General features: G+C 44.1%; 1 protein-coding gene across 1 annotated transcript; it reads left to right on the top strand.

The window, feature by feature from the left end:
* The first annotated feature begins 3,660 nt into the window (after positions 1 to 3,660).
* Positions 3,661 to 21,843, top strand: LOC307029859 (protein NLRC3-like). Its single transcript, XM_079665945.1, has 11 exons — positions 3,661 to 3,760; positions 6,788 to 6,871; positions 7,248 to 7,361; positions 7,757 to 7,835; positions 9,425 to 9,653; positions 12,303 to 14,100; positions 14,202 to 14,375; positions 14,466 to 14,639; positions 19,336 to 19,509; positions 19,888 to 19,934; positions 20,054 to 21,843. Exons 2-11 carry the CDS (start codon positions 6,852 to 6,854, stop codon positions 20,623 to 20,625), a joined length of 3,381 nt encoding a protein of 1,126 aa, XP_079522071.1. The 5' UTR covers positions 3,661 to 3,760; positions 6,788 to 6,851; the 3' UTR covers positions 20,626 to 21,843.
* Positions 21,844 to 26,593: the final 4,750 nt, after the last annotated feature.

Raw genomic sequence — 26,593 nt, forward strand, 5'->3', positions numbered from 1 at the left:
GACGAGCCGCTGCATTCTGGATGAGCTGCAGAGGTCGGATGGCACATGCAGGTAGACCAGCCAGGAGGGAGTTGCAGTAGTCTAGGCGTGAGATGAAGAGAGCCTGGACCAGAACCTGCGTCTCTTTCTGGGTCAGCTGGGGACGTATCCTCCTGATGTTGTAAAGAGTGTATCTGCAGCAGCGGGTTGTAGCAGAGATGTTTGCAGTGAAGGACAGTTTGTTATCTAGGGTCACACCCAGATTCCTTGCAGTCTGAGTCGGGGTAACAACAGAGGTGCCGATGTTGATTGTTAGGTCAAGAGTGGGACAATCTTTTCCCGGAAGGAAAAGCAGTTCAGTCTTGTCAAGGTTGAGCTTGAGGTGATGAGCAGACATCCACTGAGAGATGTCAGCTAGACAAGCAGAGATGCGTGCGACGACCTGGGTCTCTGAGCGGGGAAAGGACAGAATTAATTGGGTGTCTTCAGCGTAGCAGTGGTATGAAAAACCATACGGGCTAATGACTGATCCGAGCAAGTTTGTGTACAAGGAGAAGAGGAGGGGACCGAGAACAGAGCCCTGAGGGACCCCTGTAGTTAATTGACAAGGGTCGGACTCGGACCCTCTCCAAGTTACCCTGTAGGCGCGGTCTTTGAGGTATGAGGTGAGGAGGGAAAGTGCAGAGCCTGAAACTCCAAGTTCTTGGAGAGTGCGAAGGAGGATCTGATGGTTCACCGTGTCGAATGCAGCAGACAGGTCCAGAAGGATGATGACAGAGGAGAGGGAGGCTGCTTTAGCAGTATGCAGTTCCTCAGAGACAGCAAGGAGAGCAGTTTCTGTTGAGTGACCTGCCTTGAAACCAGACTGGTGCGGATCCAGAAGGTTGTTCGGATGGAGATAACAGGAGAGTTGTTTAAAGACAGCGCGTTCAAGTGTTTTAGACAGGAACGGGAGGAGAGAGACAGGCCTGTAGTTTCTAACATCAGACGGGCTGAGAGTGGGTTTCTTTAGGAGAGGGTTTACTCTTGCCTCCTTGAGACTGTTTGGAAAGTGACCAGAAGTTAGAGAAGTGTTGATAAAATGAGAAACGGTAGAATATCAGGAGCGATAGTCTGAAGGAGGTTTGAGGGGATAGGGTCCAGAGGACAGGTGGTAGGACGGGCAGAGGTAACGAGGGTAAGAACCTAACTTGGAGAGAGAGGGGAGAAGGAGGTCAGTGTGTGGGTGGAGGGAGGGTCTGGTGACCCAGCGGTGAGTAAAGGTGAGTCAGAAAAAGAAGAGCGAATATCATCAACCTTTTTTTCAAAGTGGTTAACAAAGTCGCTTGACAGAAGGGAGGAGGGGGGAGCTGGAACGAGTCAGAGGAAGGGAGGGCTGAGAGCACCGATGAGGCAAAGGTAGAGGGGGAGAGGGAACGGAGGTTACGGCGGACAGGTGCAGAGTTAGAAGAGATTAGGTTGTTATGTTTGGAAAGGGGTATAGAGAATGAAATGAAGAAGTGATCGGATGTGTGGAGCGGGTTTACAGAGAGGTTAGAAGTAGTGCAGTTCCTCTAGAATATGAGATCAAGGACATTGCCAGCGTTATGAGTTGGTGGGGATGGAGACAGTGAGAAAGCAAAGGTGGTTAACAGAGATGTTAGTTCGTCTATCTTCCCTGTCTGGAGGTTGAAGTCTCCGAGAAGTACAGCGGGAGGGCCAGTTTCAGGGATGTGTGAGAGGAGATGATATAACTCCTCCAAGAAGTCCCCCAAGGCGCCTGGTGGACGGTAGAGAACAACAATGGTTCATTGTATAGGATGGGTTACTGTGACGGCATGGAATTCAAAGGAGGAAGGAGTGAAGTTAGGTAGCTTGAAGAGGGAAAAGCTCCAGTTGGGAGAGAGCAGGAGACCAGAGCCCCCTCCTCTGCCAGAGGGTCTGGGTGTGTGGGAGAAGGAATATGCTGTGGAGAGAGCTGCTGGGGTGGATGTGTTGGATGGAGTGATCCAGGTCTCAGTGAGAGCAAGGAAATCCAGAGACTGCAGGGAAGCATAGCCAGAGATGAAGCCAGCCTTAGGAACAGCTGACTGGCAGTTCCACAGGCCCCCTGAAACTAGATGTTGGATCTCAGTGGAGCATGTGGGGATAGACGAGAGCAGGCCGGTTATATCGATTAGGAGATACACGAGGTCAGTGATAGTTGCGAGAAGACACATGAACAGGAATGGAAAAAATACACATGAGTATAGCATGAGGGGCTAGAGAACCAAAGAGAATTGAATAAAACACCAGCGATTTGCCTCCTCTTTGCCTCCCTCGTGACTCCCGCAGGACTCCAATGTCTTTGTCAGTCTTAGAGACTCCTACAGGACTCTAATGTCTTTGTCAGTCTGACGCTCCAGGAAAGTGCTGCCTAAAATGGACACCTGATTGCTGAGTTCTCACAGCTGTGGGGCCAGGCCCCTTTAATTAGTTAACTCTCTGCAGCTGGTGGCCCTCAAAGGAAATCTAGACTGGCTCCCTCCTGAGTTGTTATTGTCTTTTCAGTGTCACAATGGTTTTCCAATTACATTAAAGCCTAAGTTATAAAGTTATGAGTTTAACCCTTAATACAGTTACACCTACTCAATAAAGCTCTTAGTATTGTTTAAATCCAAGTTGAACCCTAGCAGTCAGTTAGTTCAGTTTGAAGGTTTCAGTCAAATTACTGGTCCCAAGTTTCTGCCTGACAGATACTGTAGCGGTTCAGTCAGATCAACTACAGAGCATTTATACAGAGTACACACACTGAAACAGAGAAGTCTAAAAACAGAATGTTACTCACCAGTTCTAGAAGTCACCAGTTGTTATCCTGTCAAAATCGAGTTGCCAGGATGAGACTTAAAAACAGTTGATGGGGGGAAGTGGCTGCAGATCAGAGCTGATGGGCCTCAATCTAGACTGCCTCCCTCCTGAGTTGTTATTGTCTTTTCAGTTGCACAATGATTTTATAATTACATTAAAGCCTAAGTTATAAAGTTATGAGTTTAACCCTTAATACAGTTACACCTACTCAATACTCAATATACTCCAGTTCTGACTCTGATGATGAAAAAAAAAACGTAAAAATATTTTATTTTTGTTTTATTTCCTTTTGATTAGCTTGCTCATCCAAGTGACTGCAATATGGCATATGTTGTTTTCCTTCTATCAGACACTGAGATGTATTAAATTGAATCCTTGTGAATTCTGAATGCCAATTATAAAATGTATAATACTTCTATATGTGTGATCAATATGTAATACGAACAGAAGAGTGGAGTGTAATGGGAAATGTCATCCTGCTGAGTGAGCATTTCAAGTTCACCATCTGTTCTTCTTTGACAAGCTATTTCTCACAACAGGTGGCAGTAACATGTCCTAAATGAGTCGTAAATGGTGTTAGAGCTATTTATTGTTGCTAATGTATTTGCTAGCAGATGTGTTTAAAAGAATCCTATATGTTCTAATCAGACAGATATACACCTGATCAACACGGCTGCTTCATCACATCTCAATGTCACTGCTGACTGTGTTTCATTAGATTGTCAGTTAGCCCCATCTAGTGGACAGTTAGTAGAGCTACATCACCTCTCACTGGTTTCTTGCTCTTGTTGGACAGGTTTCCACGTGACTGATGTATTTTGATGCTCTGAAGTTATGAGGGAGTGACGGCGTCCTCAGATCAGATGCACGCAGACACAGGACTGATGAAGATGACATGAGCAGAGTTCCTTCCACACACGCAGGCGTCTACATTGACCTGAAGGAAATTCAACAGGTGAGAATATGATTTTCAAAATGTGGGATTATACATTTGGGGATAAAAACAACCAAGTAGTTACCTAAGCTAACCGCAGAGATGTTTTGACTAAAACTTAGTTCTTTGATGAGAACCCAGAGGAATCCATAAATGTTTGATCACCAGGATCACTTTGATTAAATGGTTCTGTAGGCTATCTCTATTTAACTGGACTAACGTTTCTTGATGCTGATCCTAAATATCTATAAAGTGTTGTGGAGAATTTCCCTCAGAGTAAAAGAATGATTTAAAAAAGACTTCCTTGTAATGGTGCCAGCTTTAGACAGCAGTTTGATTGTAACCTGAGATCATCAGTGCTGTGAGGGAGTGTCAAACCCGGATCAACGTGACTGAGGTGCTTTTGGTTATTTGTCATCTTTGAAGAGTAAACACACCAGGAATGATGTACAACCTCTTTGTGGTCTCTTCACATTCACTGCGTGTTTAGGGCCTTTGTCTCTTTACTGATACTGCACTCAGAGACGCTCCAGTGGATGTTAGCTGGACTTTGTATCTGAAACTGTTTGATGGAGCGTTGAGTTTTCTGACTGGATGTTTGTGATAGCGTGAGATACGTTAGTGGAGGGCTCCGTCTTCTGTTCTCAGCGTCTGAACTGCAGCATCGTAACTTAAAATGACGGCAGCACTGATCCAGGTTCTCTGTAACTGTCCAGGTCTGTTTAAATTGTATTTCCCATCAACCAGTCTCTAAATACAGCCAGAGCCCATTCCCTTTAAACTCTAGTGTTCTTCTTCTCTGTTTATTTACTTTAATATATAATATTCTCAAAGTATTCCCTGGTGTTTTCTGACAGTTAGAATGTCTTTAAACTAAGTTAAACTGACCGGATCGATTTGACAGCACAGCGTCCCTTTATCAGAGCGTCTTTAGCAACTAACTACTAAACAGAGATAACAGACCCACCAATCAGAATCCAGTATTTAACTTGGCCATTCAAAAAGGCCAGTTCTATCATCTGACGGTATGAGCAGAACGTAGATAACTTGCTGTTCTCACTGCAATGTGTGTGAGACACAACTATTAGGCCAAGACGCTGCAGGCGGCTCAGTCGGCTCTGTTGTTGTTTCTGATGTTGGTTTCCAGGGGAATTCCACGGTGATCAGTCCTGTTGTTTATTATCATTTGATGTCTCGTGTTTTTGACAGTTTGACTGATAATGTTTAAGCGTGAATATCAGAAGATGTCAATCACAAATCATTATAGAACAATGAGTGTAATCAAAAATGTTCACTCAAACTTCATCCAAAAATAATTTGTCCAAAAATAAATACTTAAACTCGCAATGTCCAACTTGGCCAATCAAAATAACAACAAAAATACGCATTTTTGTTTGTAACAAAGCCTTTTGCTAGAACTTTAACCATCCTCTTGTTGCCCTGTCTACTTAACGTTGAATGTTTTTATTCAGATTTTTACTCTGTAGCACTTTGAGTTTTGTTTATTAAAATGAAAAGTGCGATTATAAATAACATTGATTAATTGTGTTATTGGTGTAGGATCCATAGTTACAATTTTCTTGACTTTAACCTGGAAGAAATCCCAGTAAAAGAACAGATCTGTGTCTTCAGGCGTCAGCAGAGAGGACGGAGATCAGTCCATACTGTGAGTCTGTGGAAAACTCTTCATCACAGCTACACTAGGATGCTAATGAGATCACATCAACTGTCAGAGTGAACATTTGTAAATTAGTGCTGAGCTTTATTTAATTAAAAGATCAGTTACCACCATCTAGTGGACAGCTAGTAGAACTACACCATATCTCAAATTGACTGGTTTCTTGTGACTCATGTGTTTCTGAAGTTATGAGGGAGTGCAGGCAGATACAGGATTGCTGAGGATGAGATTAGCAGTGATACATGAAGCATGACAGTGTTTCAATTGACCTGAAGGGAATTCAGAAGGTAAGAATATTGAATAATTGGATAATTCCATCAAAGCAAACCTAACCAGACAAAGTATGTTTGTTTCCTAAAACTCATCAGGTGAGAAACCTTCCAGAGGAACCTGTAAATGTTTGATCATCAGGATCACTTGTTCTGTATCACCGTTTAAATGTTTCTTGCTGCTAAATATCTCTTCTAAAGTATTGTGGAGAATGTTTTTCAAGAAAGACTTCCTTGTAAAGGTGACAGATTGTAATCTGAGTAAGCACCCTTAGTGCTGGGAGGAAATGTAAGAACCGGACTGACGGCTCGGATCAACGGGACTGAGGTGTTTTTATTTCTTTATCTTTGAAGTGTACACACACCAGGCAGGTTATAAAACATCCTTTGAGGTCTCTCCACAGTCACTGTGTGTAGAGGGTCTTTATGTCTTCAATGATACTGCAGTCAGAGACGCTCCAGTGGAGTCTCATGTCAGCTGGACTTTGGATCTGAAATCCTCTCCTATCCAAGTCAGTTCATTGTGGGTGATCTTCAACACGTTGTGACAACCTAACACCTATATGTTCAACATACTGTTTTCTGGGTGAGTACGGGGGCTGTGCAGCACGTGTTGGGGTCCCTGCATCCTGTCTAGGACTCCAGAATGCCAGGATGTTCAACTGTAGCTGGTTGCATTTTGTAGTTTGTAAACCAGCATGCTTTTTCTGGCTATTCTGACCCACAATCCTTTGCAGTGGATATAAAAGTGGGTAAAGGTGCAATGTTTTGAAGAAGTTGTATATCCTAATGTAATGCCTATTGAATGCAAGAGAACACACTTTGTAACTGCAGTGGCAGAACTTATGAAGAGGAAAAATAAAAAGTATGTCATTTCCTAACCCTAACCCTAACCTCCACAGCAGATATCCCACTCGTCCTTTGACTTCTCTCATTCTTGATATTGCTGATAAACACACTTCATTGTAAATCTCCAGAGATAAATACATTGTGTTTGATTTAGTATCAGCTCACACAGACTCCCTTCTTGTTCATTCCCAGATCCAGTGTGTGACAGAGAGGAAGGAGCAGTAATGAGCATGTTGTTGTGTTTGTGTTTAGGAACGACACCACAACAGATCCTCCAGGAATCTACAGAGGACGTTTGAGCCTGCCAACCTGCGAGATGGAAACCACTGATCCAAAGTTACTATTTATCTTATCAGTATTGACATGATGATAATCAGCAATGTTTTATCTCTTGCACATTTATCACTTATTGTTTTCAAAGTGAGCAACCTTTAAAACAGCCTTTCACTGTACCATTCATCAGTGATTGTGTTTCTATCAGGATCCACCATGAGAGACCAGACTCTCCTGAACCCAGTGGTGTGTCCATGAAGAGTGACCGGTCTATGCCTCGACCTATTGGGTTTAAAGATGGAGAGCATGATGATAGTCCAGAGTAAGAATTAAAGCAAAAGTCATTTTTCTTTTTCTCGATTAAAATGCTTGAAATTCAACATAATTATCAACAACGTTTTATCTTCTGAACATTCATCAGTGATTGTGTTTCTATCAGGATCCCCCATGAGAGACCAGACTCTCCTGGACCCAGCTGTGTGTCCATGAAGAGTGCCCGGTCTGTGTCTGACCCTGTTACGTTTGGAGATGGAGAGCATAGCGATGGACCAAGGTATGAATTCAAGTTTTTTTTGTTGGTCGCTTTTAAAACTTTATTATTTCTCCATCATTCTCAGCTGGATTTTATTTGCTGCACATTGTAAAGGAGTTCTTGAAGCAAAGAACTGAACCATCAGGAGAACACAGCAGAGCTTCAAACTGATGTCAGTCACTGAAGATGTATTACACTTCTGACAGTCTGACACAATCACCACATTCAAAACTGTCCTGTTCGGATCAGCCTACTGACTTTAGTCCTCCGGTTTGTTTATCAAAGCTACTTCCTGTCCCCCGTCTGCTTTTCATTGATGTCTCTCTGTATGTCCAGTTTGAATGAGGATCTTCAAACACAGCACATGTAACTCTTAGTTTCTGTATTTGTTTAAAATCCTCCTCTTCGCTCCACAGAGCTCATCAGCAGAGATCAGAGGGTCCTGGTGGTCAGTCTGCCCAGCAGCATCAAACTGACCTGGACTCCATATTTATGGTGAGTAGATACACAGCTACTCCTGCTGACGACAACAGCCACAAACTCACTTCTGAATTGTCATCAATACGGTCTTAATATACTTTTTTTGTATTTATAATTGACATTTTAATTGATATGTATAAGTACCTCTCAATGCCAGTCCTTGCAGTCCTGTGAGGGCACAGCAGCCATGTGCGATGTGTGAAGAATATGGAGGGGGGTGAGGGTGGTTGGTTCAAGGATTAAACAGTCAACGCAGTGGATTTAAAGATGAGCACATGCAGGCAGGAGTTCCAGATCATTCTTTTGATTTTGATTTGTTGATTCTTGTCTTCTTTGTTGTCTGGTGGATCTGGTAGGAAAGTAAAACACATCTTAGTTAGTTGAAACATAATATTCATACTTCAAATTATATTCCAGCAAAGCAGTTATCTTTTTACATAATAATATGTAATGTAGAAATAAAGTAACCAAATGCAGTTAAAACGGTTGTTACGGCCCCAACCCCTACTCCGCGGTAGTGGCTCGTGCTGAGACCCGCAACATGAAAGAATACACGCAATAACCGGTACTTGGTAACGAGCATTTATTGATCATCAGCCGTTTGCTCACACAAGCGAAACGGGAAACAAAAAGAAGTCTGGAGGACGGCCAAAAGGAACAAACAGAAGGAGGGAACCCGAGCCAGCCACAGCACGGGCCGTAGGACCCAGAGCTCCCCCCCCCTAACCAGAAATCAATTATAAACCCTATGGGAAACAAAATGAAGCTGCAATAACTGGACTACCAGGTCCTCCAGGCTAAACATAAACACATCAGCAAAGATATGGTCTACAGCTCAAAAGGGCAAAGGGGTATTCTAAGGAGAGTGTCTCCCGGCGTTAGGATAGGCGAGACATCCTTCTCCTCCAGCTTCTCCGACACGGCTGAGTGGAATTTGGAACGCCTGCAGAGGCTGAGCCAGGGAGACAGAAAGACGACAAGGAGGGGAGCACGTAACAACGGTACAGAAAATAGGGAGATAAACTACTCAAACTGCTATGAAAATACAATACAAAGGAAAACGTACTGATTATTTACTCAGACAAACAATTGGTTCTCAAGAGTTACATGAGTTCAGCTTCTTTGTTCACGGGGGAGAGGGTTTGCCACAGGTGAGCTGGCTGCCGTTATAGATTAGCAGGAGGAGGGAGCAGGTAGCTCCCTTCCATTTATAACATTATTACGCACACACACACACTTTAATTTTACGAAAATGGTGCAAATACAGTCGTGCCGTGTTGAAAAATAACAGTTCATTCAACAATCATTAAAGATCACGTCTTTATTATGATTTGTGTCACCACACTTGATTTCTTCGTGAGAATGAGCCACACACATCAGCATCTGAGTATGTGTGTGTTCATGCTGGATTATATGATTACATTACCAGGCATTGTATTTTTAGTTCCTGTGAAGACAATGCAAACATTCAATTGCTGAACACTCGAGAGAAGATATTTTCTACGGGTAGGAACAAACGTCAGTGTAGCTGTAAACGTATAAATGTAAGGCAGGTTCTCGATCTGATGACTTCCAGTTAAAGTTTACATTTCATTCTGTTCCAGCTGCTGGAAGACCACATCGTTACTTTTGTGAAGAGCGAGCTGAAGAAGATCCAGACAGTCCTGACTTCAGATTACCCAGAATACTTAGAGAGTCAGAGGGAGGATGAGGAGGTGCTGGACGGTGAGGATGAAGAGCAGAGGAGGAGCAACAGAGAGGCATTTCTGAACATCTCACTGCACTTCCTGAGGAGCATGAAGCAGGAGGAGCTGGCTGACCGTCTGCAGAGCAGTAAGAGGGTTTAACACATTTAAAATAATTCACTTTCCAGTTTCACTTTAAAATGCATAGTCTTGTTAATCAGTGCATACGCTTACTGGTTACTACTGGTACTAAAACATTAAATAAGGAAGCAACAAAACTTTGCGCTGTTAATATTATTGCTCTGGGTACATTACTAATAAACGGAGCTGAACAGTTAGCTATGATGATATGAAACTTATGAACGTTAATGTTCCCGATTAATCTGGAAACCTTAACAGGCTAAAAAAGTAGCGCAAATTAGTCACTTCACCAAACTTTATGTATTTTGTTGACACTGATTGTACCATTCAATTCAATTCATTTCAAAACCTTTATTCATCCAGGTGAAATCCCATTGAGATCAATGATCTCTTTTTCAAGGGAGACCTGCAGCAGTAGGTTCCACATGAAGACATAAAAACATAAACAACAGAAAAACAAAAGGACATCATACAGCAACATTTACAGGGATTACAATTTACATATCTATCCACATGTACAGGTACCAACAGCATCTGATTGTGTAGCATCCAACCAAGCTTTACAAACATGTAGTGGAACCAGATTGGTAATTTTCCATTCTTAACTTTTAACTGCCCTGCAATTTGCATGGTAGTTAAAAGGCACAGGAAAAACAGAAATCTGCACAAGCTAGACTGGAGAGCACTGGACATCAGTAAGAACCATCAGTACCTCGCTACAGCTGCACAGCTAATCCATGAGTACATTCTGCACCCAATCTTTCAGTGTGGTGTAAACAGAGGAAAGGCATTTTGCCAAGTCCTGCGCCGGTTTCCTGAAGTTAGGCAGGAGTTTGAGATAGCGGACAGAGCTGTATATGTATGTTGAGAAAGCAAATTGTTAGAGCCAGTATTTTGATTTGATAAGAAAGGCCACCTAATTGTGACGTCTGTAGTCAACACACTATAAAGGACTACAATTCCCACGGTGCCTGTGCTAATGCCACAGTGATGGGCAACCTGTTGAGAGACGCCGTCGAGGAACAGTTTTTAACCGTAACACTCGTACTCGTACCGTACATACAAACCGTACAAGTAGCATTTAAGTTGTGAAGTTATAAGCATTATCACGAAAGAAAGAATACCTAAGTTGTTTGTTTTATTTGAGTTTTGCCTATTCCTTTTGAATATTGTAAAGGCCTATTTTTCTTTGTTGCATGTGCAAAAGTTTGCTATTTTATTTTGAGCAAACACATCGCAACATCTTCTAAACCATCGGAGGTCAAGCAGCACTTCAAACTGTAGTTCCTTTATAGCATAACGTTAGCATTTTGCTTCTGGACATTAGATTTATGATTAGAACATTATAAAAGTAGGGTAGACATGTGGAGATTATCCGGCTGGACAAAACGTTTATCAAACAGTTTATTGTTTACAATATTCCAAAATCCGGTGGAGAAATCCCATTGCTTTTTGTCAAGGGAACCAGCAGCTTATTCAGGGTCAGGTTACAAAAATACGTCATCACTGCAACACTCTATTACAAGGACCTAGGTCTTTGTTTACATTAGCATCGCTAACACTCAGAGCTAACACAGTACTGGAGAGAGTATGTGTAAAAAAGCAGGAAATAAAAAAAGGAACACACCTTGTGGTAAACCTGAGAGAGAAAAGGAGTTTGAGCTCCATACTGTTTCAGAGATGATCCTTGATGTGGTTTGGAATATGATATGGCATTTCTTCACGGCAGCATTTAGCTGAGAATCTGCTGAGTTATCAGCCTTTATCTCTGCAGCTCTGCTCCAAAGGGGCGGGGCCAGCAGCTACATCAGATAATCAGCCATTGTCTAAAGGCCCTGACACACCAAGCAGTCGCCAGAGAACTCGCCGACGCCGACTGTTGCGTCGGCGTGTTCTCCTGCGTCTTGGCCATGTCTCGCACTGGAACACACCGCAAAGACTTCAGCCGAGCACGTACGAAATGCGCATGCGTGAGTGGCAATAACTCTCCTTACCAGCAGGCGGCGGTAGTGTGTATTCGTCATTCAAAAGAGGCAACAACCGGAAGACAGAGAAGAAGAACAGACTGAGTGATCTAAACAAACAACAAATAGCGTGTGCGTTCCGTTTCCACTCTCGTCCATCGAAAACATGTTTCGTGCGGTACTGGAGCTATCAGCCATTGGAGTGTTGTTTGTGGAAGACATTCTCAAGCAACCGTTTCACTTCTCATGCACTGATTCGCTAGCTGAACAGCCAATCAGAGTGAGTTCTTTGTCCGACTGCCTGTGGCCGACGTCAGCCATGAAAGGCCAAATAAGGCGTGTCACGGCCGATGGTGCGGGACACTCCAAATTGAGTTTGGGCGACAGGCCACGCTTCGTCGTCCGTCTAACGAAAACGGCCGGTCTGGTGTGTCCGGGCCTTTACAGGGCTTAAATAGAGGGACGTGAGGGATGTCTAAAATGCATGATCTGTTAGGTATTTTAAGCAAAATACTTTATAGAAATGTTTTTTTGTATATGTGTATACATCTGAGACCCATAATATATGCCTAAAATAGCATGATACGAGATCTTTAAGATACTCAGTCGGTAGTCACTTTATGTGCTGAAGAAAGTTATTTACTGTACCGTCTTACTTACTTTTTAATTACATTTCTTGTTTGTCCACTCAGGAACTGCTGCTGCAGTCTGCAGACATAAACTCAAATCCACCCTGAAGGAGAGGTTCCAGTGTGTGTTTGAGGGCATTGCTAAAGCAGGAAACCCAACCCTTCTGAACCAGATCTACACAGAGCTCTACATCACAGAGGGGGGGTCTGCAGAGGTCAATGATGAACATGAGATCAGACAAATTGAATTAGCATCCAGGAAACCAGACAGACCAGAAACAACCATCAGACAAGAAGACCTCTTTAAAGCCTCACCTGGAACAGATGCACCAATCAGAGCAGTGCTGACAAAGGGCGTGGCTGGCATTGGGAAAACAGTCTTAACACAGAAGTTCACTCTGGACTGGGCTGAAGGCAAAGCCAACCAGGACATCCAGTTCATATTTCCATTCACCTTCAGAGAGCTGAATGTGGTGAGAGAGAACAAGTACAGCTTGGTGGAACTTGTTCATCACTTCTTCTCTGAAACCAGAGACGCAGGAATCTGCAGGTTTGATCAGTTCCCGGTTTTGTTCATCTTTGACGGTCTGGATGAGAGTCGACTTCCTCTGGACTTCCTCAACACTGAGATCCTGACTGATGTCACAGAGTCCACTTCAGTGGATGTGCTGCTGACAAACCTCATCAGGGGGAAGCTGCTTCCCTCTGCTCGCCTCTGGATAACCACACGACCTGCAGCAGCCAATCAGATCCCTCCTGATTGTGTGGACATGGTGACAGAGGTCCGAGGGTTCACTGACCCACAGAAGGAGGAGTACTTCAGGAAGAGACTCAGAGATCAGGAGCAGGCCGGCACCATCATCTCCCACATCAAGACCTCACGAAGCCTCCACATCATGTGCCACATCCCAGTCTTCTGCTGGATCTCTGCTTCAGTTCTGGAGGAGGTGTTGAAAACCAGAGAGGGGGGAGAGCTGCCCAAGACCCTGACTGAGATGTACATCCACTTCCTGGTGGTTCAGTCCAAAGTGAAGAACATCAAGTATGATGGAGGAGCTGAGACAGATCCACACTGGAGTCCAAAGAGCAAGAAGATGATGAAGGCTCTGGGGAAACTGGCTTTTGAGCAGCTGCAGAAAGGCAACCTGATCTTCTATGAGTCCGACCTGACAGAGTGTGGCATCGATATCAGAGCAGCCTCAGTGTACTCAGGAGTGTTCACACAGGTCTTTAGAGAGGAGAGAGGACTGTACCAGGACCAGGTGTTCTGCTTCGTCCATCTGAGCGTTCAGGAGTTTCTGGCTGCTCTTCATGTCCATCTGACCTTCATCACCTCTGGAGTCAACCTCCTGGCAGAGAAACAACCCACCTCTCAACGGCGTAAAGATTACAAGGCCAAATTAAGACGTTTCTACCAGAGTGCTGTGGACAAGGCCTTACAGAGTCCAAACGGACACCTGGACTTGTTCCTCCGGTTCCTCCTGGGTCTTTCACTGCAGACCAACCAGAAACTCCTACGTGGCCTGCTGACAGAAACAGGAAGTGGCTCAGAGACCAATCAGGAAACAGTCCAGTACATCAAGAAGAAGATGGATGAGGATCTGTCTCCAGAGAGAAGCATCAACCTGTTCCACTGTCTGAATGAACTGAATGATGGTTCTCTAGTGGAGCAGATCCAACAGTCCCTGAGATCAGGAAGTCTCTCCACAGATAAACTGTCTCCTGCTCAGTGGTCAGCTCTGGTCTTCATCTTACTGTCATCAGGAGAAGATCTGGACATGTTTGACCTGAAGAAATACTGTGCTTCAGAGGAGGCTCTTCTGAGGCTGCTGCCAGTGGTCAAAGCCTCCAGGAAAGCCAAGTAGGTGGAAGGATGAATGGAATACAAACATCATCAAATGTGTTTATGTGTCATGGAGGAGAAATAATACTTTATTTATTTTATTTATTTAAAATCTTCAGACTGAGTGGATGTAAGCTGTCAGAGAGAAGCTGTGCAGCTCTGTCCTCAGTCCTCAGCTCCCAGTCCTCTAGACTGAGAGATCTGGACCTGAGTAACAACGACCTCCAGGATTCAGGAGTGAAGAACCTGTGTGCTGGACTAGAGAGTCCACACTGTGAACTGGAAACTATTAGGTAGGTGTAACATGGTTTAAAGTCAGGGTCCTCTGAGCTCTCTCTTTCATGTATTACTTGTTTTTTGGTCTGATGAAAATCCTCTTTCAGGCTGAGTGGCTGTAACCTGTCAGAGAGAAGCTGTGAAGCTCTGTCCTCAGTCCTCAGCTCCCAGTCCTCTAGTCTGAGAGATCTGGACCTGAGTAACAACGACCTGCAGGATTCAGGAGTGAAGAACCTGTGTGCTGGACTGGAGAGTCCACACTGTGAACTGGAGACTCTCAGGTCAGGATTCTGCAGTTTATTTTAAGTTTACCCCGTAAGATTTGATTGGCTTCATATATTTAATTATTCAAATGACTTATTAAAGAGACTCTTTGGACTTACATCTTTTTTCTTCGGCGTGAGAGGACGCTGGTGCTGACTGTTCGCTGCTTCTCTGTCCGAAAATCTCGTCTTTCTTTGTGTTAATCTAAGAGTTTCTGACCACTTTCTACTGCTATAGATTGCTAACTATTCTGTGGCTTTTGTGTTCTGATCTGGACATATTTGTTACACCCGATTGCCATTTTTGACGGACGCTTTGGTTTTCTACCCTGCTACACCTACCTGCTAACGCTGCTCCATCCATCAAATAACCAGCCCCATTCTTCGTCCTGCCCCTCCCCGTGGGCCCTGACTCTGGTTCTTTAAACCTCCCGCTCCTGCCGGTCCCCCCATCTGCTGTAAAGGACAGCCTGCAACTGACCTCTCATCCTGTCTGACGGCTGCCAACAGCTCCACTTTCAGCGCCGCTGGTCTACAACCATAGCCAGCGCTGTGCTAACGCTAGCATCCTACCGCGGCACTACGATGTTACGATACTCTGTCTCCCAACTTTTTAATCTCAATAACTTTACTGCGCTTCCTCTAAGCTTGTCTGTCATAAATTGCCTGGGGCTTCTAAGCAGACCGAGGTATGTCCATAGAGGTTCCAAACGCAGATTTGTTTACTCCCAGTCCGGAAAATCATCCATAACATCTATCTGGTCGACTAACCGCCATGTCCCACACCTGTCATGTCATCTGAGTGCACGGATTACTCCATATTATACACCCACCACTGGTCCGTTACAATCCCAGCTGTACCGAAAACCTGGAGTGGATTCCACTGCCCTCTTCTCAGAGCTGGTCCAAATTCCTGGAGTGGATTCCACCGCCCTCTGCTCAGAGCTGGCCCAAATACCTGGAGTGGATTCCACTGCCCTCTGCTCAGAGCTGGCCCAAATACCTGGAGTGGATTCCACTGCCCTCTGCTCAGAGCTGGCCCAAATACCTGGAGTGGATTCCACCGCCCTCTGCTCAGAGCTGGCCCAAATACCTGGAGTGGATCCCACTGCCCTCTGCTCAGAGCTGGCCCAAATACCTGGAGTGGATTCCACTGCCCTTTGCTCAGAGCTGGCCCAAATACCTGGAGTGGATTCCACCGCCCTCAACCACCAAAAACTGATAATAACACACTTCCTTCCACCTCCTCTCCGCTCCTCCCCCCCATCTCACATTCCTCCCCGCACTGTCAACCTGGTCAACCTCTCACCTCTTCAGCCTGTGACCATACCACGCCCCTCCCACTCAACTAATATTGCCCTCCTTAACATCCGATCACTCAACGAGAAAGCCCTCATCCTCCATGAACTAATCTTGGAAAAATCCCTTGATTTCCTTCTTCTCACCGAAACCTGGCAACAGCCCGATGACTTCTTCTCCCTCAACCAAACATCCCCCCCTGGCTTTAAATACATCACTAAACCCCGCCCCTCCCGCCGTGGTGGCAGCCTTGCTGTAATCCACAATCAGAACATCCAGATCACAGAACTAACCCTCCCCTCAGTATCATCCTTTGAATTCATTGCCTTCAAAGCCCCTCCCTCACTGACAGTCATCCTCATCTACCGGCCTCCTAAACCTCATCCCTCCTTCCTCTCCGATTTCACTGAGTTCCTCACACTTGCCTCATCCCTGTCTCGACGTCTGTTACTACTTGGTGACCTCAACATTCACATTGACTCATCCACCTGCAAGCTGGCATCCGAATTCACAACCCTACTGGACAATTTCTCTATCACCCAACATGTCACCTTCCCCACCCATGACAAAGGACACATTCTTGATCTCGTCTGCTCTACCAACCTCCCAGTGATTGACCTCCACCCTTGCCCATTTCCCCTCTCCGACCACAAACTCATACAATTCACCATTGCCTCCCCCACCCGAAACCCCTGCCCACCCAGAAACATCACCTTCCGTAATCTACACTCAATTGACCATAACCATCTCTCTGAACTGCTATCGTCTAATCTCCCCCTGGACGCAACCCTCAGCTCAACTGACGATCTGCTCAACCACCTCAACTCCACCCTACTCACCTCCCTCAACACTTTAGCCCCCCTCAAAAATAAAACTGTTACTTTCAAGACCTCCTCACCCTGGTTCACACCCGCACTGCGTAAAATGAAGCAGCGAGGCCGCCAACTTGAACGTCTTTCAAAGAAATCATCCCTCACAGTCCATTACATAAGCTACAAACTCCATCTCAATGCATACAGAGATGCTCTTATTGCCGCTAAATCTGCCTACCTCTCCAACATCTTCACTGACCCCCCCCCGTAACCCCAGGACCCTCTTCTCCACAGTTAACAAGCTCTTCAAACCTTGTGCTGATAACCTCCCTACTTCTACTTCCGCTACTTGCAGCTCATTCCTCCAGTTTTTCGCAGACAAAATTAACGCCATTAACCACTCCTTCTCAGCTCCATCTGATATACAAGAATCTCCCCCAACCTCCACCATTTCTCCCCCCATCTCCCTTGACCTCCTGACCCCTCCTCCCCATCGCCGCCTTTCCCAGTTCAACCTCGTTACCCCACTTGAAATACTCCATCTGATCGGTTCCTCAAATCCCACAACCTGCTCCCTTGACCCTCTACCCACTGCTCTCCTGAAGTCCTGCCTCCCCGTCCTCTGCCCCTATCTTGCTAACCTTTTCAACTCCTCGCTGTCCCATGGAACCGAACTGCTGCCGTTACTCCAATCCTCAAAAAACCTGGTCTTGATCCCTCCTCCCTCACTAATTACCGCCCCATCTCCAACCTACCATTCCTCTCAAAAACTCTTGAACGCATTGTAGCCAATCAAATTCACTGCCATCTCCAAACCAACCAGCTTTATGAACCCCTTCAGTCTGGATTTCGTCCTCACCACAGTACAGAAACTGCACTCGTCAAAGTCCTCAATGACCTCCTCATCTCTGCTGACACTGGTTCCCTCAATATTCTCATCCTCCTCGACCTGAGTGCAGCCTTCGATACCGTGAGCCACAACATCCTGCTCACCCGACTCAGGGACATTGGTATTGAAGGTATTGCACTCAGATGGCTCCAGTCCTACCTCATTGAACGATCCCACTTCATCTCCCTCCTCAACCACTCCTCTGCCACAGCTTCAGTCACCCAAGGCGTTCCTCAAGGATCAGTACTTGGACCCCTCCTCTTCATCATTTACATCCTGCCCCTCGGTCAGATACTCCGCCACCTCAACCTGGACTTCCACTGCTATGCTGATGACACTCAGATCTACCTCAGCACCAAATCCCTCCATAACCCACCCCTTACCCACATCGATTCCTGTCTGACAGCTATTAAAACTTGGATGCAACATAACCTCCTCAAACTGAACAGCAACAAAACAGAACTCCTCCTAATTGGCTCCAAATCCACCCTCAGCAAGGTCACTAACATAACACTCACCATCGATGGCACCATTGTTTCCCCCTCCAATCAGGCACGCAACCTTGACGTAATCTTTGACCCCACCCTCTCCCTCGAACCTCACACGTCCAAACAGTCAAAACCTCATTTTTCCACCTCCGCAATATTGCAAAAATCCTACCCTCTCTCACCCGCCCCGCAGCCGAACGACTAATCCATGCCTTCATTTACTCCCGCCTTGACTACTGCAACTCACTTCTTTACGGCATCAGCACTACATCCCTCAACAGACTCCAACAGGTTCAAAATGCAGCTGCACGTCTCCTCACACATACCAAATCATGGCATCACATCAGCCCAGTCCTCAAAGAGCTCCACTGGCGTCCTGTCTCCCATCGCATCAACTACAAAATGATGGTCCTCACCTACAAAGCACTCCACCATCTGGCCCCCCCTTATCTCACAAACCTTCTCACTCCTTATCAACCCCCACGGTCCCTCAGATCCACCGCAGCCGGACTCCTATCCATTCCCACATCCACACTCTGCAGCTTTGGGGACAGAGCCTTCTCAGTGGCAGCTCCTAGGCTCTGGAATTCCCTCCCCCAAGATCTCCGTGACTCTGAGTCCCTCACAGTCTTTCAGTCCCGCCTCAAAACACATCTTTTCAACTCTGCCTACCCATAAGCCCCCCTCCTTTCAATCAATTTCCTCTTGACTGCCTTTTTATTTATTTTACTATACTTACTTGTTTGCCTGTCCTTGTTTGTCTACCCTCCCTCATATTGTAAAGCGTCTTTGAGTTGTGAAAAGCGCTATATAAATAAAATGCATTATTATTATTATTAAGGGTACCAATATTCAAGGGTTCTGGTGTTTTCACTAATCGAGACTTCCAGGTTAGATTCATTTTTTACACAGTAATTATTAATGCTGTTCTTATTTGTTTAAATGATGCAGCCCCCATGGGACTATATATTTTTGTTTTTTATTTCACACGATGTATCCCATATCACTCTGAAAAGCTTATTGAATTAGTGTGTGTTGGACTGGATTGGTAACACTGTGTGTGTGTGTGTGTGTGTGTGTGTGTGTGTGTGTGTGTGTGTGTGTGTGTGTGTGTGTGTGTGTGTGTGTGTGTGTGTGTGTGTGTGTGTGTGTGTGTGTGTGTGTGTGTGTGTGTGTGTGTGTGTGTGTGTGTGTGTGTGTGTGTGTGTGTGTGTGTGTGTGTTCAGTCTCTCAGGCTGTCTGGTCACAAAGAAAGGGTTTGTTTCTCTGGCTTCAGCTCTGAGCTCCAACCCCTCCCATCTGAGAGAGCTGGACCTGAGCTACAATCATCCAGGAGACTCAGGAGAGAAGCTGCTGTCTGTTCTACAGGAGGATCCAGACTGGAGACTGGAGACTCTCAGGTACGGACAGACCGTCAGCATGAAGCACTTCTTGTTTCTCTTAATTCTGTTGAGAGAAGTTTTTAAAGCCTGAGAAAGGAAACACACGGATCCCTTCAAATCTTATTGAATGGAAACATTTATAAGTAACATTAACATCGAGGAAGTAAAATCATTCTCATTATTTATAAGGGATGTGTTGGTTCTCCACTTCGGTCCTTCTGTTTCGGACATTAATAGTGATCATTTGATTTTTATTCTAGAACCACCAGCAGGATCAAACCTCTGATGTTTAGGGAAATATCTGAACTTTAGTGCAACACACGAGAACACCTGTTTTCACACCTATAAGATTTATAATGCATTAGAAACTCATCCTGACTGTGTTTCTTTCTCCAGAGTGGACCATGGTGGAGAGAGGTGGTTAAAACCAGGTCTGAGGAAGTGTAAGTGTGGATTCATGTTGACTTATGATGACAAAGAAGTAAACAACATCAGTACACAAACACAGAATAAAGCTTTCATATTGTCTGATGATAAACTGCTGCTGTGTGTCTCTCATCAGATTCCTGTGAACTCACACTGGACCCAAACACAGCACACAGAAACCTCAACCTGTCTGACAACAACAGGGAGGTGACACGTGTGAGAGAGAGGCAGCCATATCCTGATCATCCAGAGAGGTTTAGCTTCTGTCCTCAGTTGATGTGTAGAGAAGCTCTGACTGGTCGCTGTTACTGGGAGGTTGAGTGGAGAGGAAGGGTTTCTATATCAGTGACTTCCAGAGGAATCAAGAGGAGAGGAGGCAGGGGGGACTGTTGGTTTGGAGGGAATGATCAGTCCTGGAGTCTGAGCTGCTGTGAAGGTTACTCTGTGAGGCACAATAAGACAGTAACACTCCTCTCCTCCTCCTCCTCCTCCTCCTCCTCCTCCTCCTCCTCCTCCTCCTCCTCCTCCTCCCCCTCTGGTAGAGTAGCAGTGTATCTGGATCGTCCTGCTGGCTCTCTCTCCTTCTACAGAGTCTCCTCTTACACACTGATCCACCTCCACACCTTCAGAACCACATTCACTGAACCTCTCTATGCTGGGTATTGGTTCTGGTCACATGACTCCTCAGTGTCTCTGTGTTCTCTGTAGGAGGAGACCACTTCCTGTCCAGTGGTTTGAATGTTGTAGATACAGAAGGCTTCACCTTGGTTAACACGTGGCTCAATGATGGAGCGTAATTGAGAAGAAGCATTTAGTTATTCTGCTCCATATGTCTCTGTAACGGAGAGGATCTCAGGTGACAAAGATCTCAGACTCTGTTACGCTTCAAATGGCTTCCTCACATTAAGCACATTATTTGCACCACATCTGAACATTGGATGAGCATTCCTGGGTCTCAGGAAAATATAGGCAGTTATACAATAAGGACATTGGTCAGTGTTATGTTTAAAAACCTTTATTGAATGGTATGACAGCTGGTAAACCTGCATTAACATTTGATGCTGGATTGGTCCCGCCGCCTGTGAATAAATAATCGTATAGTTACCGATCAGAGGAATCTTTCATAACTCAAAGTAGGATTATAAAAATAGGTTTCTCGTAAAAAAATGCTGTTTGTTAACGTTATAAAATTGGGTGGTGGATATCTGTTACATTTATGTTTGATGGGAGATGCTAGTTTTTCTTTCATACATGAATTATATAAATTATTTAATGTGTGTTTGTTATTTTGCAATAATGTTTGTTATTGTTTAACTTGTCTTCATCTTAACTGTAAGCACACGTCTGACTGTAGAACCCTATCAATGGTACCTCCTAAATAGTGGGGCTATAAAAGCTCTTAGTGCCATTGTTGTGTTGGTGCAGGTTGGTTACAGTCGGTGGTGTTGCAGAGATGAATTGTCAAGAATTGCAGAGTTCAGCAGGCCTGGCTGTTTGCCATTCCCTTGTAAATAGTTGTAAATATAGTGAATTGTATAAATAAATGCCCACGCTGACGATTGGCTGGATGTTCTGCCTCTGCCTCCTTACTGTTGGTTGACCGCTCATAGGTCGACCTAACCGTCTGAAACAATCTCCCAGTAATTTCATATTTGAATATGTGTATAAAGTACTATGAATTGCTTTGTTGTTGAAATGTGATGTAAAGTTAAACTTGCCTTTCCTTTGCTGGCAGAAATGTTGGATCTCTTCCTAAAAATTGTGAAATTATCTCTTTGGCGTTGAGCTAGTTGTGTTCAAACCAACGTGACTTATATTCACCTTAATAACGCTTTGTTTGGAGCAGCATCTAATAGCTGCTAATGATCGATGTATTCATTGTAATTAAGTTCAATAAAGGTTTGAAGACAAAACTTGTGTTAATGATCTCATGAATCCAAGTAGTGTTTTTTCCATCCAACAAACTACGCGTCATTCACCCATTCACACCTCAAAAATGGGAGAAACCTCAGGGAGAGCAACAGAGGAGGGATCCCTCTCCCAGGACGGACAGACGTGCAATAGATGCCGTGTGTAAATTGAAAAGATAATACATTTGCAACATAGGTAGTCCAAATGTTTGGAAATGCATGTGTGTATAATAGGAAGATGAATCCACAAGGATATCCATCCAGGACTTATGATCCAGGACCACAGCCATGACTCAAGATCCAGGACTCGTGATCCATGACACAGGACCGCAGGATCATCCATGACTCCGGATCCCGGCGTATATAGGCACCAAAAAGAAAGACATTTGGGGAAGCTGGGTTAATCGGAACATGAGAGTACACAGGTATAGACAGAGAGAAGGAAGAAGTAAGATGTCCCCCGACAAACTAAGCCTATATCAGCAAAACTAGGGGCTGAATCTAATCAGCCCTAACTATAAGCTTTATCAAAAAGGAAGGTCTTAAGCGCACTCTTAAAAACGGATAGGGTGTCTGCCGCCCGAACACAAACTGGAAGCTGATTCCACAAAAGTGGAGCTTGATAAGAAAAGGCTCTGGCTCCCATTGTACTTTTAGAGACTCTAGGAACAACCAACAACCCTGCATTCTTGGAACGCAATGCCCTAGTTGGACAGTAGGGTATAATGAGTTCTTTAAGGTAAGATGGCGCCTGCCCATTAAGGGCTTTGTAGGCGAGAAGAAGAATTTTAAATTCTATCCTATGTTCTATAGGGAGCCAGTGTAAGGCAGCCAGAACAGGAGTAATGTGGTCCCTTTTCCTAACTCTGGTTAGTACACGAGCTGCAGCATTTTGAATCAGCTGAAGCGACTTGACTGACTTCTTGGTACACCCTGATAATAAGGAGTTACAATAATCCAGCCTTGAAGTAACAAATGCTTGGACTAGTTTCTCTGCATCGTTTTGAGGCAAGATATGCCTGATTTTTGCAATGTTACGTAGATGGAAATAGGCGGTCCCTGAAATTGATTTTATGTGGGCGTTAAAGGATAAATCCTGATCAAATATAACACCAAGATTCCTTACAGTCTCACTGGAGGCCAAATTAATGCCATCCATAGTTAGTATATCTTTAGATAATTTGTTTCGTAGATTCTTTGGGCCAAGTACAATAACTTCAGTTTTGGTCGTGTTTAACATAAAAAAATGTAAGGTCATCCACGTTTTTAAGTCCTTGAGGCAGTCTTGAATTTTATTTAGATGATTAATTTCATCAGGCTTGATTGATAAATATAGTTGAGTATCATCCGCATAACAATGAAAGTTTACAGAATGATTCCTTATAATATTGCCTAACGGAAGCATATATTGTGTAAACAAAATAGGTCCAAGCACTGAGCCCTGTGGCACTCCATGGCTAACTTTGGTTTGCATGGAAGATTCATCGTTGACACGTACAAACTGAGAGCGTTCAGATAGATAGGACCTAAACCAGCCTAAAGCAGTTCCCTGTATGCCAACTAAGTGCTCTAGTCTTTGCAATAGGATATCATGGTCGATAGTATCAAATGCAGCACTAAGATCGAGCAAGACAAGAATAGAGACAAGTCCCTTGTCCGAGGCTATTAGAATGTCATTTGTGACGCAGTGCTTTCTTATATTCATTGAGAGTAATATGCCAAATTAAACGAGATTCTTCAAGTTTAGTGGAACGCCATATCCTTTCAAGTTGTCTCGACTTTTGCTTTATTTTGCGGGTTTCGGCATTATGCCATGGAGCTAATCTATGTTGTTTTATTTTCTTCTTTTTCAAAGGAGCAACAGAGTCTCATTTTATTCGCAGCGCATCTGTAGCACTATCAACAACATGATCAATTTGGGGTGGTGTACATTTTGTATAAGTTTCCTCCCCTACATGCAGACATGCTATCGAGTTAAGTATTGGTGGAATCTCTTCCTTAAATGTGGCTATAGCACTAACAGATAGGTTTCTGCTGCAGGAGCTTTTGGCTAATGCTTTGTAGTCTAGTAACAGTACTTCAAAAGTTACTAAGAAATGGTCGGATAAAGCAGGATTATGCGGTTCGACTAATAGTTGCTCAATTTCAATACCATAAGTCAGAACAAGGTCGAGAGTGTGATTATAGCAGTGGGTTGGTTTATTTACACTCTGACAGAAACCAACAGAATCTAATATAGAGTTAAATGCAACAGTAAGGCTATTTTTATCATCGTCAACATGAATATTAAAGTCACCTACGATAATTACTTTATCTGTTTTAAGTACCAAAGCTGATAAAAACTCTTCTGATAAGAATTCTGAATAAGGACCTGGTGCACGGTACACTGTAACAAATAAGATTGGCTGCAAAGTTTTCCAGGTCGGATGCGTAAGACTAAAAACGAGGCTTTCAAAGGAGGTATAATTTAATTTTTGTTTAGTATTGATAAGTAAACTTGAGTCAAAGATTGCTGCAACTCCACCTCCTCGGCCCGTGCCTCGGGCAATATGAGTATTGATATGGCTGGGTGGAGTGGCCTCATTTATGCTGACATATTCTTCATGTCTCAACCAAGTTTCAGTGAGACAGCATATATCAATATTATAATCTGATATTAAATCATTTACCAGTATTGCTTTAGATGCTAGAGATCTTATGTTTAAGAGACCACATTTAATCTTCCTGTTTTGTTGCACTGTAGTAGTTGTTACATTTACTTTTATTAGGTTATTATGTATGACACCTCTATTAGGTTTTACCTTAAATTGTCCTTGGGCAGACACACACACCGTTAATATTGGGCATTTTATTGGGGTCGGGATTCCTATGGATGACTGCCTAGGAGAGAGCGCAGAGAAGCGTGTCAGACTGTGACTCCGCCTCCTGGTCTCAACTCCAGTTTGTCATGGATTAAGTCCACAAAGCCCTGATATGTTTACCGAAATTAGATTTGCACCTTCCAAAGTAGGATGAATGCCGTCTCTCTTAATCAGACCAGGTTTTCCCCAGAAGGCTGTCCAATTATTTACGAAGCCCACATTGTTTGCTGGGCACCGCCAAGACAACCAGCGCTGAAATGATGACATGCGGCTATACATGTCATCATTGATCAGATTGGGGAGGGGACCAGAGAAGATTACGGTGTCCGACATTGTTTTAGCATAACTACACACCGACGCCACATTAAGTTTGGTGCATTCTGATTGGCGTAAACGAACATCATTACCACCGACGTGAATAACAATCCTACTGTATTTACGTTTATTTTTAGCCAGCAGTTTAAGATGCACACACACACACACACACACACACACACACACACACACACACACACACACACACACACACACACACACACACACACACACACACACACACACACACACACACACACACACACACACACACACACACACACACACACACACACTCATACACACAAATGCACACTCACACACACACACACACACACACACACACACACACACACACACACACACACACACACACACACACACACAGACAAACACACACACACACACACACACACACACACACACACACACACACACACACACACACTCACTCACCCCATTGGCCATGGAGCACATCAGGGTTCAGCATCAACATGTGCAGAACATCACTTTGGTAATGACTGAATGCCGGTCAGTGAGAGGAAATTAAGAAATGACAGCATGTCTGATAACTGGAGAGGGATTTATGAAGAGTTTCTTGAAATGGAGGCAGTTTTTTGCATCAGTTTGATTGTAATCTGAGATCATCAGTGAAAAATGCAGGGCGTGGCTGAACTGGTCTGACAGCTCCAATCAACTGAGAGGCTTTTATTTAAACTCTTAATACTCTGGAGTTAAGTGCATGAAGTGAGAAGGGCTCAATGCAGCCATCTTCCAACACTGAGAATGATCAGATTGAACTATCCGTTGTTACTCCATTCAAAGTGTGTCATCATGTAAAGTTGTGTCAGTAGATATATAAAGAGAAATGGAGAACATTTTAATATTTTAAAACACAGAGGTTGATTATCTTTGTAATGCCCAATAAGGAATCTGATAGGATGTAACACGGTTACACATTACACATGTAATGGAATATGTTTGTGATCAATATGTAATAAGACCAGAAGAGTGGAGTGTGATGGAAAGTGTTATCACCCTGAGGGAGCGTTCAAAGGTCACCATGTGTTCTAGAAAGGTTAGTGGTCTTGTCCTTTTGTGGAGCGTAGACATGATGTTTCTCTATTTGCTAGCAGGTGTGAATGGTGTTCTTCGCTGCAGACCTCCTGATGCAGACTGCTTGACTCTCTAATGATTTACCTTCTTTAAGAATAAACTCCCTAAAAAACCGTCTTTTTCAAAGAATCTTCTTTTCAGTATAACAGAAAGGTTTTCTCTCCATTTTATTATTATTTGTTAGTTTGTTTCGGTACACGAACAGGATCCCTCGAAAGACCGTCAGGAACCAAAGGAGGACGGGGACTGATCTCCTTCAGCCTCGACCTCGAGAACATCTTGAAGAGACGAATCCATGTTCCTCACAAATGTGTCACCATTTCAAAGGTAAGAGAACAGGGTTTGCAACGGTATACGTTTTATTGCCAAGAAGCATTGTGACTGGGCTTAGGTTATTGTTCTATGACTCCTCAGTGTCTCTGTGTTCTCTGTCAAATCTTCCAGTCCTGAAGATGAAATGTTCTATATAGAGAA

The sequence above is a fragment of the Notothenia rossii genome, assembly GCF_949606895.1.
Source record: "Notothenia rossii genome assembly, chromosome: 2".
Taxonomy (NCBI): Eukaryota; Metazoa; Chordata; class Actinopteri; order Perciformes; family Nototheniidae; genus Notothenia; species Notothenia rossii.

Bases quoted from the DNA above. Each gene is read 5' to 3' on its own strand.
- LOC307029859 (XM_079665945.1), top strand. From the start codon at position 6,852: ATGGAAACCACTGATCCAAA. The intron at 14,376-14,465 runs GTAGGTGTAACA...ATCCTCTTTCAG, and splicing joins TGTGAACTGGAAACTATTAG to GCTGAGTGGCTGTAACCTGT. The intron at 19,935-20,053 runs GTAAGTGTGGAT...GTCTCTCATCAG, and splicing joins AAAACCAGGTCTGAGGAAGT to ATTCCTGTGAACTCACACTG.